The sequence below is a fragment of the Clarias gariepinus genome, chromosome 15 (genome assembly GCF_024256425.1).
Source record: "Clarias gariepinus isolate MV-2021 ecotype Netherlands chromosome 15, CGAR_prim_01v2, whole genome shotgun sequence".
NCBI lineage: Eukaryota > Metazoa > Chordata > Actinopteri > Siluriformes > Clariidae > Clarias > Clarias gariepinus.
In genome coordinates, this window is record NC_071114.1 from 27994734 (window position 1) to 28011982 (window position 17249).

The 17249-nt window shown below is 39.3% G+C and overlaps 1 protein-coding gene across 1 annotated transcript in view; it reads right to left on the bottom strand.

Annotated features, from left to right (window-relative positions):
* The window catches only part of galnt18b (UDP-N-acetyl-alpha-D-galactosamine:polypeptide N-acetylgalactosaminyltransferase 18b), a 122467-nt gene that overhangs the window by 39262 nt on the left and 65956 nt on the right, over positions 1 to 17249 (bottom strand). Inside the window, exons 2-3 of the mRNA XM_053513734.1 lie at positions 10369 to 10561; positions 4701 to 4867 (exon numbers count right to left, since the gene is read on the bottom strand). Of these exons, the coding sequence (XP_053369709.1) occupies positions 4701 to 4867; positions 10369 to 10561 (360 nt within the window). The remainder of the gene's footprint in view (positions 1 to 4700; positions 4868 to 10368; positions 10562 to 17249) is intronic.

Sequence of the window (17249 nt, forward strand, 5' to 3'; positions counted from 1 at the left end):
GGACGCTGAGATGGCCTTTGTTTTAAAAGTGACATTTTCATTTGGCCCGCTCGGGCGTCTGGCATTTACAGCTCTCTCTGCGCCGCGTGTCGCTCAGCTAGCTGTCACTGAACCGGGCTGTACATCCATCATTCATCGGCCTGTGGGAAAAATATATTAAATAAATAACCGTCCACTGGGAACGCGTTCCACACGAGTCCCTCGGATCACAACGAATCAGATTTAAAGTGGGAAGTTCAGAAGATTCCGATTCAGCTCATTATGATTAGCATGGCTCAATCTCCCGCCCCACGCTGAGCTAGCTAGCGTCTTTCTTTCTATCATCAGTAATTTTCTGGTTCCTTCTTTCCTTCACCTCGTCCTTTCCTTGTTTCCATCTCCACTTTACGTCTATTTTTTCTATCCTTTCTTTCTTTCTTTTTTTCAGCTCTTTCTCTAGTTCCCTCCTTCCATTCCTATTTTCATTGTCTAACTTTCTTTCTTTCTTTCTTCTTTCACCTTGTTCTCTCAAACAGATACGAGTGTGTGTTACAGGATTATAATATAATGCGTTCTATTTTAATCAATAATTCTACATCAAACACAAGAGTCATCATATTTTCTTTAGAACTGTAACTGTAATATAGTTAACGTCCCTATTTTAGATATCCCGGTCCGTACTGTAGGTCTGCTAACTCATACTGTACAGTTATGCAGGGATTCAGTACAGTACAGTATGTCCTTTGATGCCATCAGGGATAACTCTTAAATCCAGATTCAATTTAAAATTTGAACGCCTTTAAACTCTTATATGCGCAGTTTTCCGCCGGTGAAAGTTGATGGAAAAATTTACAGAGCAGCTCTGGAGCCTTGCAAGACCAGCACACTTTCACACATCATGAACAGGAAGCATAGAGGACGCATCGGAGGCGTCCAACACGCCACTAATCACTTGATTAAATTAGATGTAGAATGAATTCAAGTTAAGTCAAGTCAAACCGGGACTCGATAATGAAGACGTAAAGCCGGTTGCCGGTTCCAGAAGACTTCAAAGGCGTCAAGCACAGTGTGGTGATGAGACTCTTAGTATTTTGCAGTGAAGTGTTTGAACAGTGCAATTGTTTTCAAGAAGGCTGTACGTCTGTGAATGACGATCCCAGTCGAGGGAACCCATTGCAACCGTTCCTGTGAACATCCAGTGAATTTAACACTGATTCTTGAAAATCGACGAATAACTTGTCTCCATCTTGCGGAAGAGACGCATCTGTCTGTGGGAACTGTACATACAATCATTCACCAACACCACTCGCACATTACAGGAACTCTGGACTCAGTTGGAAGTTATTGCCACGTCTCCTGTATAGTTCTGACCTTGTTCCAAGAGATTTCCACATGTTTGACGCATTAAAGGAGTTCCTGGGAGGCCGGGGTTTCGGACGTGAAGCAAGCTGTCTGATAACTAAGAAAACTTTCTACCCTAATGGTGTCCAAGCAATAGTGAAACTCTGGATAAGTGCATTAGTGTAGCAGGGGATTATATAGCGAAGTGAATTAAGTTTTTACCCTCATACTTGGTATTCTGCATAAACAAAAGTCCCAGTTTGACTTGAACATCACTTGAAAATATGGAACATTTAAAATTTGTTGGTGCATCCAAACTGATTGTTAAAATCAGGCCTTGACCCCAATAATCACCTGAGTGGTACATGAGGATGTACACGAGTGCGTCCTGTTCTACTGTTTCATACTTAATCTGGATTTCTGTTTTAAAGCTGCTTTGTTTTACTGGATACAAATAAATGTATTTATTATGGAAAAAAAAAATTATCTTACGAATAAATTTCACTAAGACGAACCTCGACTGATCTGTAGCTTCATATTGAGTAATTATTGATGGGTTACTGCGATTATATGCACGGTTTGCTCTGTCGAGCCTAAAACGCTCATTTATTTCAATTACACACTTGAATTTATTGACCGTTTTCTGAAAATGCTCAGTGGTTTCTTATTAATGAAATTCTACAAATGAAGAGGAATAAGACAATCAGGACAGAAGTAATAGAAGGAGGAAGGGCTGGTCTGTGTGTGTTTAGGGTACCTGAGTCACTGCAGTGGCTGAGCTGCTTTACTGGAATATAGTTTAGTCGCCATTTTATCACTTTGCCTTTAACAGAATGTGGTGTTGCTTTATTTAAATCATCTGCACCATGAACATGCTTTTGCTAGATTTGAGTGCCAGTGAAAATCAGCAACACAAGAGTTATTCTTTATTTTTTTTTTAATCATTGCTCAAAGAAGTCTGATTTCTGTTGTTAAAAGTGCTATACAAATCGAACTGAACTTTACAAACTTGTTTCCATTCATTTTCCCGCCCTCGAAGAAAGGTCCCGTTGTTATGGCGACGTTGTTGACTTCCTGTCTGGGTCTTTAGTGGCTGCTCAGACAGCGCTGTCGGAGAGCCGAGACGCTCCGTGATGATCCTTGACCTCTTGATCGACCCCCGGCTCCTGAAAATCATCCAATTAGCGAGGAGCCGGCCCGGTTGCCCTGAACTCACGACGCCACGCTGCTCGAGGCATACTAATGAACAAACAATGAACTGCGTGCACAAATCTGATGGCACGTTCCACACAGGTGTTGATGAGCAGCGATTAGATTAGATTCGATTCGATTAGATTCGATTAGATTAGATTAACGATCACGGCCATAACGACATAAGAACCTGTGTCGCCTCTGGAGTCTGACACGCCGCTTCGGCACACGTGCTGCACGAGGCTGTTTGCAAAATGTCACCACTTATGTGACCTGAATGCTTGAGGAGGAAAAGAATCAAACAAATAAAGATCCTTAATCCATTCAGGAAACGGCACACGAGGAGGTGAAAGAAAGGTCCAGCTGCAGAGTCTTTTTTTTTAGGAAAAAAAACCTAAAAACTTTGAATTTAAGTGCACGAGCGTTTGTGCATGATAGTCTGTGCGCTAGCGAAACGCTGGGATGAATGTGTTAGTGTAGAAGAGATTATATAGAGAAATAGACGGAGTTTTTACTCTTGTAACTGTGCTTTTTTTGTGTTTTTTCTTTTTTTGTCAACAATTTCTTCATTTTTGTTGGATAACACAAGTTGAATTGCACCGTCGCTTCCGTGCCCTTCGACAGCTCTGCTTATTTTTTTCTGCCTCCAGACTTCCCTCCTTCAGTGCTTTGGTGGAGGATGCGGGCTTGTACTTTGACATGCAAGTCAAAAATCACACACTGATTGGCTGTTGCCAATTGTTTATGTCTACAAGCAAAAATGTCTGAACCATATCATTGTTATCAAAATGAATTTTATCGTGATGCAGATTTAAAATCGTTTTATCACCCAGCCCTGGATTAAAATATCACCAAGCTCTTTAATGCAGTATTACTTTTATTACCTTATATAATGATAAATACACCATGCATTGTCTAGATTCCTGATAAGTAATTCTAATTGTACCTCCAGCTATAATCACTTTTCTTAACCACATGTGTGTAAAATAATACTAGGATTCGGGGCAGAATTTCAAAAAAGACATAGAATTAGATACATCTTATGACTTCTGATTTTAGACTGATGCAGCTGTAATTTAGCAGCGCAGTGGCTCACTGGTTGGCACATGCCGAGCTGGGGGTTTAAATCTGACTTTCGAGAGTGTGTGTGGGGTTTAAATGTTCCCCCCAGGCTGGGTTAGTTTCCTCTGGGTAATCCAGTTTCCTCCGAAAGACCAAATACAGGTGGTGTCGGCTGACTGGCAGAATGTCGGCTGACTGGCAGAATGTCGGCTGACTGATGGGGAATTTTAATTGTACAGTATTTATGGGGTGCCAATATTTTTATTAGTATACAAAATTATTATTTGTTTAAATAATTTAATTAAAACAAACAATGAACAGACATTGCATGCACAAAAGGTGAAAAAAAGGTCTGTAAGTGTAAATGTAAGTGATTTAAGTGTTTTTTAAAGGTTTTTGGAGATACTTTATGTTCACAAAAATGAAATAATAATGTATTAATTAAGTATAGATTTTTCCTTAACTTTACAACAAAACACAATAGCAGATTAAAGTGATAATTTTTTTTTTTTACTGCTTTCTCTTTTTTATGTTTTCACATTTCAGCCCTAATCTCCATCCATGTTTTCATATTTAATACTTATTTCTATTTTATTTTTTAGATTTTATATAATAATGATTAGGTTTTGCCCTAAGGGCTGAGGTGTGAATTAAAATCGCGGCGCTCTGCCGGTGCTCTTCGGTTCGCAGCGGCTTTGATAAAGTCAACTCGGCTTTCTTTTTTTATTAGCCCACCACGCTTTGCTAATTTCTCTCCTGTTCTAAAGGTCACGGGTCTGAGCTTTTATTACCATCATGGTCGTGAATGGAGCTGAACTGATATACGAGCGGAGCTCTCTCCTGCCTCACAGCTTCTGTCTTATTCCTCTGGGGGATTCATCGGGGTTCTCCGGTTTCCTTCTTTCTCCCAAAAAACACACGGTGAGAGGGCCTGAATACGCTGCTTTAACAAATAGTATTTAATTAAATTATTTAATCAAACCTTAAAAAGAGGATACAAAGATACCTTCCAATGATCTTACAGCTGGCCTGAAATCTCCTTAAAGTGTTTAAAGCGGTTGTAATGTTGATGGTGTGTATGATGTTAAAAGACACATTTTAAAGTAACATCCTTGCTGTAGACTCACCGCTGCTGCTGTTGTCGTCCACCAGTACGATCTCTTTCAGCAGGTGGCTCGGCGTTTTGTTCATGGCCGACTGGACGGAGCGCAGGATGACGGACAGCGCCTCGTTCACGAAGATGAAGACGATGCTGACCTGCGGCAGGTTCGAGGGGTATGACATGTTCTTACACCTGCACAGAGAAAGGACATCTCTGACACCGAGTTCTGATTAAACGTTTAATAAAAGCAGCGCGCGTGTCTTTGTTCGGGGTGTCCAATAAAGCCCGAGCGAGAGAGAGCGGAGGAACTCGTCGGCCGTAACATTCGCTCACGTTTTTTTAACTGGAGTAAAAGCAGCTCTCTGGCACCTCGGTGAAAAAGAGGTATGCGGTAATTACAGGTGGCAGGATAGCACTTTTCTATTCAAAACCAACACCTCGCTTTAACAGATTGTCAAAACAGCGGCAGGACGCGGGCTACGGAGCTGCAGGGCGCCGCGCTTCGACACCTCGGAAACGCGCGAGAATGAGAACGTTTTCACCTTCTTTATACCTTCTCATTTAAGGGCTATATCTGGAGTTGAGTTAAGCGCAGCTAATCAGGACTTCATTCTAGAATGTGAGAATCTGCGCTAGACCTGTGAATCATACAGTGCTGTGAAAAAGTATTTGCCCCCTTCCTGAATTTATACGTTTTTTGCACTTAAACAACTGAGTTCATCAAACTAATTTCAATATTACACGAAGATAACAGCGTAAATAATGATATTTACTTTTATTTAAGGCACTGTAGCGAGACTGTCGGCTCGATTCATCTAAATTGTTACACATTTTTTATTCGATTTAATTTGATTCTATAGCACTTACAATATTTACTGCATGATCTGTCTCAGGCAGCTGTGTGTTCTTTCACATTTTTAAAGAATTTAAAACTTTCGTGTTTTAAATGTTTCAAGCATTGATGATAACAGTGATAGTATTTTTCCTGCCAATCTTTTGCTCCAGTCCCCAGTCCAGTAGGTGGTGAGCCCATAAAAGAAAAATTATTCTGGATCTGTAGTAAATGAGCCACGCTGGCAACACTGAGAAGAACCGATACTCTCACAAAAAAAGAGTATTTTTAATGTTTTTGCAGAAGATTTTTGTTTTATTTATTTTGGGGCTGTAGCTATCAAATATTTTAGTAATCGAGTATTCTACCAAAAATTTAATTGATTAATCGAGTAATCAGATAAAATGTACGCCTGTAAAACAAAAACAAAGATTAATTAGTTTTCTTTTTAGAAAAACCTACTTTTATTATTTAAATGTATACAGCATTTTATCAAAAATAAATATTGTCATTATTCACAATACAAGCTTAAAGTTGACTGATATGAATTAAGTGCATTACAGTGTCATACATTCTTACTTTAAAGCCTTAAAAAAAAAAAAAAAAAAAAAAGGTATTTCAAATGACTTTAAGTATCGAAATAAACTAAGGCACAAATTAAAATAAATTTGAATATAATTTTATTGCTCCCTTTCCATTTTGCAGCCCGCAACAGAACGTCGACACTTCTTTGTCTTCTTCTTCAACACTTAACTGGCGGCTTGCATCCGGAAGCGCGCTGTGTCACGACTAAACAAACAATTGTGCAAAGACACAACACAAGCTTTTAATAATAATTAAAAGAAGCTTCAAGGAAAAGGATTTTGCCTCGATAAATTTTGTAATCGAATTACTCGAGTTTCTCGGGGAATCGTTTCAGCCCTAATTTAATAATTTTTCAGCCCTAATTTAAGTAGAATTTATTTATTTTATTTTCTGGGTGCTTTCAATAAATTTTTTACTCCTTGTCCATTAAACAGTATTATGTTTACCTGAATAGTTTGTTATTGTTTTATGTTTACCTAAATAATAAATCAAGTGTTAAAAATTGATTTAGACTATACAAGTACACAATAAATAAGAAGAATATTAATAAAAAAAAATATCTATAAAAAAATTCTTCTAACTTCATGTCCTCTCTCACTGCATTCATGAATCTCCTCTTTGGTCTTCCTCTAGTCCTTCTGCCTGGCAGTTCCAACCTCAGCATCCTTCTACTGATATATTCACTATCTCTCCTCTGAACATGTCCAAACCACCTCAATCTGGCCTCTCTGACTTTATCTCCAAAGCATCTAACATGGGTTGTCCCTCTGATGGACGCATTCTTGATCCTGTCCATCCTTGTCACTCCCAAAACCTCAACATCTTCAGCTCTGCTACCTCCAACTCTGCCTCCTGTCTTTTCTTCAGTGTTACTGTCTCTCAGCCGTGGAGCATCTACCTATAAAAAAAAATCTTTTTGTAGCCTGTACGTTTAATATGCTAATCAGGCCCAACCTCTGAGATCACATGACCTGAGACCTTATTTATAATTTTCTTTAAAAAAAAAAAAGATGAAAGTTTTTTACTAAATCTACCAAAGAAAAATCCTGTCAAATGTTTGGGTTTCCACCATCTTGTTTGTTTTGACACCCTGTCATGTGATCATTGCTTTTGGATACTCATTAATAATCATTAGCGTCCGCCAAAGATGGACGTGTCCACAGGATCTGCCTTGTCCGTATTCAATTATTTCGATGTTTACACAACACATTGTATAAACATGCACTTTAGTGACTTTATTCAGTTTTTTCTCTTCATTTTAATATACATTTTATACATGCATATAAATTTCGGTTTATAATCAATTCATTAAATCAAATTAATTATGGTCAATTGATTCTGTATCGAAAACTGACTCTTCGGTACCGACAAACAAACATTCAACCAAACTACAGAACTAATTAAAGAGTCAAAATAAAACATAAAAAATAATAAGTCCTCAAAAATTTACCTAAATATATATATATATATATATATATATATATATATATATATATATATATATATGTATTACTTTATATATCCATAGTATAGAACATTAATTATTTAAGCGTATAGTCACTTGGTGTATAACAATTGTGTGTAACAATTTTTCTTTGTCCTCTAACCAGAGGTGAGGCTTATCCTGAGGACTGAACCCTTATAGTAAGTAATAAGCGTAGCAGAGAGTTCTTGTTCAGATTATCCTTCAAACCATCATCACGTTTTCTTCACAAGAGAGCGGGTTAAGAAGTGACCCCGGGGGAGGTTTAGGGGAAGGTTAGGGAGGGGGGGTAACCTCCCCAGGACCCCTGATCCCAAGGTGGGCCACAGCACTAACGCTTTATCACTGATCTCACTGAATTGCAATTTTATGGCCAGACGGCATTGTGAACTCAGCACTGAAGGTTCAGCAATTCAGCTGTAGTCAAGGGCAGTAACAGCTACCTCACGAAATAGAAACCGCCGCAAAAAACGTCCATTAACAATAGGAACGGCTTTGTCCTAAACAAACACACCAAAAGCACAAAAATAATAAATACAAGATACTATTCAGTCTACCGCCGTGCATCATGGGATAATTGTGCGTGTGCCATGGAATACTACAGTGTATAAAGGTATAAAGCTGCGTTAAACAGTTTCATAGCGTCCGGTCCTCCTCTTACTGTACATCTCACTTCTCATTGTGCTCATCCGCTCAACACAACCGCGAGCAGAACGGAACGGATAAAAAGAACTTTAGGTTAGACTTTATTATCTTAAATCTAAAGAAAACGACAGTCAGAATGTTAATCTGTCGAATCCCGTGGTTGCTGAATCTCGTCCCTGTCTGTGTCGCTGCCTGTGTTGAAGTCGTACTTTTATTTGAACTTTTGTCGAAGAGTATTTTATGTTTAAACATGTCTTTATGTAATTCTGTGTTGGAGAGACGTGGTCCTGACTGGGCAGTGCCCCCCGCCTTGTTCAGCACCATGCTGTCCATCAGCTGTCACCGTCTGACTGTCAGGACGCGGCGCTGCCCTCGGGGACACCAAATATCTGAACAAGACTGGCATCCTGTTTTTTCATCCTGTCATCCTTTTTTTGTCCTGGAAAACAAACTTGTGTGGCTTTGGTGTATTGTTTTATTAGACGTGGGATTGCGTGGCTCTATGACACAGCACAGGACACAGTTTATGAGCTATATTAGACCGGACCCTTGAGAATGCTCCACCCTTTTTGTTCTGAGAGTCTAGCTCCGCCCCTTAAGGGAAGTGCTTCAAGACTTGTTTAAGGAATTATGTTAATTAGGTTAGGACGAGTGCACGAAAGGTTAAGTTCGGTTTTCTGAACCAGGAGAGGGACAAACAATGCATGCAGTCAGCATATGTAAGCTTAAAGCCAGGCGCCCTGTGTCACCTACATCAAAAGAACAAAAAAAATCAATAACACTTTAGTCATACAGAGACCCGAAAGACCTACAGAAGATAGGAAACGTGTTAACGCTTTTCAGTTAGACAAATGGATCTCGTGGACACGAGCTATTCGCCTGGACACGAGATATAGGAAGTATTACCATATAAGGAATCATGAAGCCCAATGATGTAGGGGTTGTTTCATGGGTACAGAGGCGTGCTAAAACTCACACAATATCAAATCCATGATAACTATTTAGTATCTAGTGGTTTCATTTCATTTCATTTCAGATGTTCATACAATGCAAATCAACATGTGATAGATATTTATTTCAAGAATGCAAAGAAATATCATATGAGATAATGAATAATCAGGTTTAAAAGACTTTTTTTTTTTATTAGACCTTGTTCGCAGTGATTAAGACTGAACACGTGAAAACTGATGTGATGCCTTTAGTTTTCATATTTAAGCAATATCACACTCAAGGTCGTGCTGTTGTGCTGGATTTCAGCACATCTGTGAGTCGGTCGTAGAGCATCTCATCCGTGCTTACGACCAATAAAACAGCACAACCTTGAGTGTTATGTCACTTTCACGCAACAGTCCCACAAACACCATTTATTATCAAGAAGCTATAATTTGTTTGTTTATTTAAGCTTTTTTTGTTTTTTTCTCACCAACACATATATTTTCACGCGTGGTGACGTTAACTGACACTGAGCATGGCCTTTAGTCTTCATATTTGGAGCTGGTGACCGAGAGTTTAATAAACAAGGGTGAAAGTAGTTTTATATTCATATTGTACAGTACGTAGCCAAAAAGTGAGAAGAACAAAACATGGAGGTGGACATGCCTGTAAATCTCGAAGGTTTCTCTTTACATTTCCACTTATTCTACTTTAGAATATCAGCTCCATTACTTCCCAGGTTCCGGGGTTAAATCTCATTGAATTCATGCACTATGTAGGGTGCACACACCAAGTAGTGCCCTTGGTCAGGGGATTTTTGATCCAGTCTTGTGATCTAGCAACTAGTTCGCTTTGTAGCTGTAAATAAAAGAAAATAAATGTTTTGTTTTTTAACGAAATAATGTTATCAGATGTGTTTTCTTCATCATTTAAAGTCTTTTTTTATTTCATTTTACACTATCGTATTCTCCTAAAATATTGTAGTTGCCTGACTATCGCCCTCTCAAACATGTCCTTGTTGAAACTCATTTCATGTTTACTGTTACAGTAACACGTAATACTACAGCATACAGACCTTCCTTACTCCTGTCTTTTGACAAGGATATGATAGTAAAAGGTGCACAAACTTTTGGCTTAATAGTGTCAGTGTCAGTTTCTAACCAGCTTGTGGCAGTCAAACATTTATTCGAGCTAGTTTTTTTTAGCTTATCTCACCCCTCAGGTCTGTAGTCGGGTATGGCTCGGTCCATGGGCAGGCGGTCACTGAGGTAGCCGTTGTAACCGTAGTACTGGAACATCTTGAGGGCGACCCGGCGGCTCTCGGAGTTCAGATCCTGGCCCCAGTGGCTGAAGAGCGAGGAGTCGGAAAAGGATCGGTCCTCCTGATTGCTGTCTTTCAGCGGGGTTTCTGTAGAGGGTTCGAAAAAGTCACAGGCAAATGAACATATGCTTCAAAGAAGGATCGCTTCAATATTTAATTCTTGCTTTGATCAGAATATCATCAATCTCAAATCAAATGTGATAAAAAACATAACACAAGTCATCGTTCTAAACATCAAGAACGCAAGCGCAAATGTAAAAATGCTCAAAGTTTTCGACACAATTCTGAATCAGTGAATCGACTCATTTTGGGATTGACTTGGATGTAAAGCGAGAGCAGCATGGCGATCTGATAGATGACTTGACACACAACATCTATTCACAATACTGTCTGCTACAGTTAATTGATTCGAGTAGGTTCGCTAATCACTACAGAAGGTACTCAACGAGAATGCCTATTACCGCTGCGGCAAAACGACAGCGGGCAAAATAAACCATTATTATCAATAATTGAGTTAGTAATTAAGTATATAATTAATATAAGTCATTAAAAAGTCATGACAATATTTGGTATTAAAGAAATATTACAGTGATGGTAATTTTTACATCCGCATACTTTATACAACTAACATGAAAAAAAAGAACCAGAGTTATTAACATTTACATTACTGTACAATAATGAGTTAAAAAAAATGGATTAAATGTTGTTTAGACAGACGATCAAGTTCACACGTCTTTAGCGCTTTGTCCTGTATACAGGGTCGCGGTGGTCCTGGAGCCTATCCCTGGACACCAGGGCACGAGCCAGGGTACACCATGGATGGGGTGCCAATCTATCGCAAAGTGCATACATGTACACACACACTCATTCACAAATTACAGACAATTAGTCTATCTGTATGTTCCTGGACTGTGGGACGAAACCGGAGTACCCAGAGGAAACCCACCAAGCACGGGGAGAACACGCAAACTATCAGCCGGGAATCAAACCCGGACCCTGGAGGTGCAAGGCAACACTACACCTCTACACCACCCCTAATTATGTTTGTAGAATGGAAATGGAATTGTATCGAAAAAAAAAAAAAGGTTTTATCCACAAGTGCAAAGGTCACCAGCAGGGGGAGCCGTACAGAAAGGATTTGAACTGGCCAAGGTACGAGATAAACAGCCGACAGACATCACTATGAGCTTTTTGCGAGTATCAGCAAATTCAATAATGCCATTTTTTTTTTCAAAGATTCTACATTTCAATCTAAACTGAAACTATGTAATATAATTTCTGTAAATAAGAAATGTTACAGCCGGAGAGAGAACTCCAAACACAGAGTAGAAATGTCGGGTAGAAATGTCATGTAGTTAATTAGTTACGCTCTTCTAAAGCACTGCAGAAGAAATGTAAGGTTGAAGTCGGATGTGTCCTGAGAGAGAGAGAGAGAAAAAGAGAAAGAGAGAGAGAGAGAGAGAGAGAAAGAGAGAGAGAGAGAGGAATTATGGGAGGTCAGTGTGCTGTAACAAACATCCAGCGTACAGAACTACAGCGGGATGGAGAAAAACAGAACGCCGGGATGAGCTGTAATTAAATCAGTGTCACCGTGGACTCGAGTAGAGGCTCACATTTATTACGCTTGTTACACACTATACAAGAAGTGTGTGTGTGTGTGTGTGTGTGTGTGTGAGGGAGTTGAACAAGACTGAGTGGTGGAGAAGGAGTTTTCATCAGCCAGGTGACACAGGAGGAGATCGGGCTTAAACAAAGATGCTTCTGTTACTGCGCCTGAACTCTGACCAGCACCGAGGCGTACAAATACACACACACACACACACAACACTCATACACTCATAACGCTCATACACACATAACTTCCATGCACTCATACACTGGCATAACTTCTGCTCCGAGCCATCAAGTGAGCCTGTATACTCCCCACACAACATCTCGTTTCATTTCATCTGGATCCTCCTCCTGGTGCAAAAGTAATCCCCCTCCCCGCTCCCCTTTTGTCCATACCTGTATTTACTCTTTTTTGATGTTCATAGAGACACTACAGAAAAAAAAAATAAGCATGAAAGGAAGTAGACAGACGTCTGGGGACTTTATGTAATTACTGCTTGCTTTGCTAATCTGTCAATAAAGCTAGTACCAAGCTGATCACCGAATTGAATTACATTTTAAGCAAAAGTGGTGTGTGTGTGTGTGCTCCACAGTGAGCTGAATCTGGGTAATACTGTACATCGTGTATGGTGAGATGAGCTATAAACCAGTGAAAAAAAATAAGAGAATAAAATAAAGAATGTTCACTAAAATTCTGTAATTCGAAAACAGCGCTTTAACTAAATCAACATTACAGTATGTCCTCACTGTTTAATACAAATAGTATTTACCCCCTAAAAAAAACTCAAAAAACAGGTTTTTCTGTAAAAATAGAAAGGCAAATTGAAGACGTAAATATCAGGGAGTGGTGCTGAGCAAACCAAGGCTCGTGTACACACAGCCGGTCTCTGTAGAGTCGGGAAACAGGAAATGGAAAGAAAAACAAGCTGAGAAGCTTCATCCTCTCTGAAGTCCAAGTCCGCTTTCAGAGTCAAATTTATAGCAAAGGAGTTTCCACACTGGGGTTCATCAGGATCATGACACATGCCGAAAATGTTCAGTTAGCGAACAATATAGGGAACGAGTCAACACCAGGTCTTCACTTCACCGGAAAAGGGAGTTCAAAAATTCCCATCAGTCATTGCGTCTCACTGGAGCTCGAAAAAGGATTTATTAGCATTATTATCGAGGCTGACATCATATTAGGACACAAAAAATTACATTTTAATTTAATCAGATAATCCTTAGTATTATATAGGCTGGTACATCTTGAAGCAATTATTATTAATAACTAATTTATTTACAAGTTGTACATGTTTCAATAGTATATGTTTTATAATGGTATCAGTTTTTGTTTTAATAAATATTCAGTGTTTAATGTCCTTAGTGTGAAATTTCCACAGCAGCACCGACAGGTATCCGAGGTGTTTATGTTACCATGGTAACGCATGGAGGAAGTGACGTCTGCGCTGGTGACCTCACAGGGGCTCCCGGATGATGGTGTTTGTCGGGGAAAGTTCCCTTTACCGATATTCCCTGCACCCTGTAAAGGACATTTTGGAATAGAACGCAGCCTAAGTCAGTGATTCAGTCTGTGATTCAATGAGCATCAGTCTGTAATTCAGGAAAACGGAGTCAGTGATTTAGTCTGTGATTCTGTGAGCATCAGTCTGTAATTCAGGAAAACTGAGTAAGTGATTTAGTCTGTAATTCAATGAGCATCAGGCTGTAATTCAGGAAAACTGAGTCTGTGATTCAGTCTGTAATTCAGGAAGATTGAGTCAGTGGTTCAGTCTGTGATTCGGTGAGCCTCAGTCTGTAATTCAGGAAAACTGAGTCAGTAATTTAGTCTGTGATTCAATAAGCATCAGTCTGTAATTCAGGAAAACTGAGTCAGTAATTTAGTCTGTGATTCAATAGGCATCAGTCTGTAATTCAGGAAAACTGAGTCAGTGATTTAGTCTGTGATTCTGTGAGCATCAGTCTGTAATTTAGGAAGATTGAGTCAGTGATTCATAGAGCCTCAGTCTGTAATTCAGTCTGTGATTCAGACTATAGTTCAGAAAGACTGAGTCAGTGATTCAGTCTGTGAGCTTGTTTTACGGCTGTATGATAAATGAATGAAAAGTAAAATGTATCATACTTTAATGAAAAAAACTTTGAGAAGATTCAGTCTGTGATTTAGTCTGTGGTTCACTTCATCATCGATTAAGCACGATTCAGGTATGTGATTCAGTGAGATTTATTCGGTAATTCAGTCAGTGACTTAATGAGATACAGTCTGTGATTCAGTCTGTGATTCCAGAAACTGCAGTCACGCTTCTGCCCCAGGACCTTTAATCCTTGCAAGAACATTTCGACGAACTTTAGCCATGTTTCCACCGAGACAGCCTTCAGCACGGCTACAGAAAATCTATACCATCGAACATGGGATTATTAAAGTTTGTTTTATTCCCGGGGTGGTGCAGCACGGGTGATAAAGCAAACCCTTCTTTCCTCTAGCTTTCTGTAGGAGTGTGTTTTGTGCTCACTTCTAGCGGCTCACAGCAAAAAGGCCTGGAGCGTGAAATTGCATTTTTTTCTGCATGCACACAATTTAAAAATCGAATGCTAATGCTAACACCATATTTACACAACAACATAAAAGCAATAAACAACTTCACTCTGGCTCGTTTAAATTTGCTGCTGGTGCAGTTTCTATTTTATTTTATTTGTTTCGGTGTGCTGCAATACTATACAGTATCAGTCACCTCGATGTGTCACGAATCATTTTTGCAGTGTGGTAGAAATGCAAAGTGGGAATTTCCAGAGTTTGCCCAGGAGCTGTGTGGTTCGTTGTTAGAATCTCCCTGAACCTGTAGTGTAGACCAGCATCGTGCTGAACCGTGAGGAACAGGATGAAAAGTGAAGAAAATATAATTAGTGCTATAATGTAATTATAGCACAGCGCTGAATGTTTATGGAAGGAACCTTAATTAGCACGGGTAATGCTGTGACTACCGGCTTTCTCACTTAGAGCCTTCTTATTTACAATCAGTGAGATCCAGTTTGTGATTCAGTCTGTGATTCTGTATGATTCAGTCTGTGATCCAGTCCGTGATTCAGTCTGTGTTTTATCAGTGATTCAGTCTATAATTAAGTCTGTGAATCGGTCTGTGATTCTGTAAAGCCCTATTCGGACGGGACAAGTTTTCCAAACGACGTTTGAGTTTGATTTTTTTTCAGATGACGTCTGTCATTTCATGTAAGCATTCGGATGGGACTAACATCTCCGTGTTCATTACGGAGGTAGGAGTGTCTGTGTTTTACACACATGTGGGCGTGGCACAAGATCACATGTCCACATCTACATCCATTTTTGGTGCGCAAACTTGAATACCGGCACGCTAGAGATAGTACGGTAGTTCACGTTGACCAAAACACAAAAGATTTTTTTTTGGGGGGGGTTCGGCAATCACAGACATTCGCATTCGGACGGGATTAGATTTCTCAGAGGACCTCCGAGTTTGCTGAAGAACAGTAGGTAATTAGCTCTGGAATTTTTACAGAGGTTGTGTAAAAGAAAGACAGACATGGCAGATCCGGACAGGATTAAAATCACAAAGTACATCTGTGAAACAGAAATTTCTCCAACGACTCCCTGTAAAACTAGTCCCGTCCGAATCGGGCTTAAGATTCAGTCTGTAATTCAATGGGATTCAGTACGTGATTAAGTCTGCGGTAAGGTTAATGCAGTGATTCAGTGAGATTTAGGGCGTTTTCCCATCAGGGTATCAGATCGTTTCCGAAAAAACACTTGACCCCAAAATCTGGTAGGATTCAGTGAGAACACAATCGTTCTAAGTTTAGCAACCGTGCCCGAGTCCAATCTCCAAACCGTGCACACTCCAATCTCATCCTCTGACCTACACAGTCATAACTGATACAGTAAGAAGGCACTCGATAGCGTCGCTCTTCACATGTTTTCAGAAATATCGATAATATTAGACGTAGCACGAAAGTTAACTTTCGTTCGCGTCTTCTCTTGTTTTTAATGGCGGCTCACAAACCAAGTAGTTCCACACTGCCACCTGCTGTATCGGAGAGAGTAAAAACGCAAGTGTACCAAAGTACATATATGAGGAGCAACTGTTCCTGGGCACGGTGCAAATCAATCGTGCCTAATGTGAACCAGTCTGTGATTCTTTAGCTTTTTTAGTAACGTGACAAGCCAGATTATTTCTTTAACGTCAAGTGATTAAGAAAAACAGGAAATAATGTTTTAAAACAATAAAATATAATTATAAATAAAAAAAGATATATAAATTTGCAAAATTGCAATTGTTAGCGAATCGCTGTCGTATAAAAAGGAATAAACCTCTGAAGGACATGCGGTTATAGAAAAATAATAACAGTGCCTGCTTCATGACGCCACATCACCACTGATTACGTTTCTACATCACGCCACCTTGTTTTAGTTTACACTTTTATATTATATTATATTATATTATATTATATTATATTATATTATATTATATTATTTAAAGGTCATGATGTAGTGTAATGAATGGTGGCAAAACTACTGAAAATCTAATTTATACTGCCAAGCCTTACTCACACACTTTACTCAGTGTGTGTGTGTGTGTGTTTGCACATGTGTGTTTGTGTTTGTGTGTATTAAGACCGAAAAGGTCACACATGCAGCAGAGTTTCATCCTGGCGTGTCTAAGAAGAGCTATAAACCTTATAAAGGCCATTAACCGAGAGATCAGCGCGCTCACACCCTGCACTCCCGTGACACCATATGAAACTGTTCACATTTCTCTACAAACGTCGCCATGACAACAGAACACCCCCTGTCTGGATGAGGGAGGCGGTGCGATAGCCAGAGACCACGTCGGGAAACCGGAGCGCTGAGGCAGAGGGGACAAAACCAGATTATTTCCTAAAAAATGATATGCTATTAATTGTGATAGCTATGGTTTCGAATTTCTCAGTCTTTTTCTTTATCGTAATATTAAAATGTTTATCATTCACCTGGTAAATTATCATGTTATTTTTACTAATTTTTTTAAATATAGTTTTTGTAATTTTTCTCTTGTCAGTGTTTCCATGTCAGGATTTATATTAAACAATAATCCATAACACTGATGTTGCAGGAAACTTTTTCAGGACGTCTTCTTTGTCGTATTTCACATATAGGAAC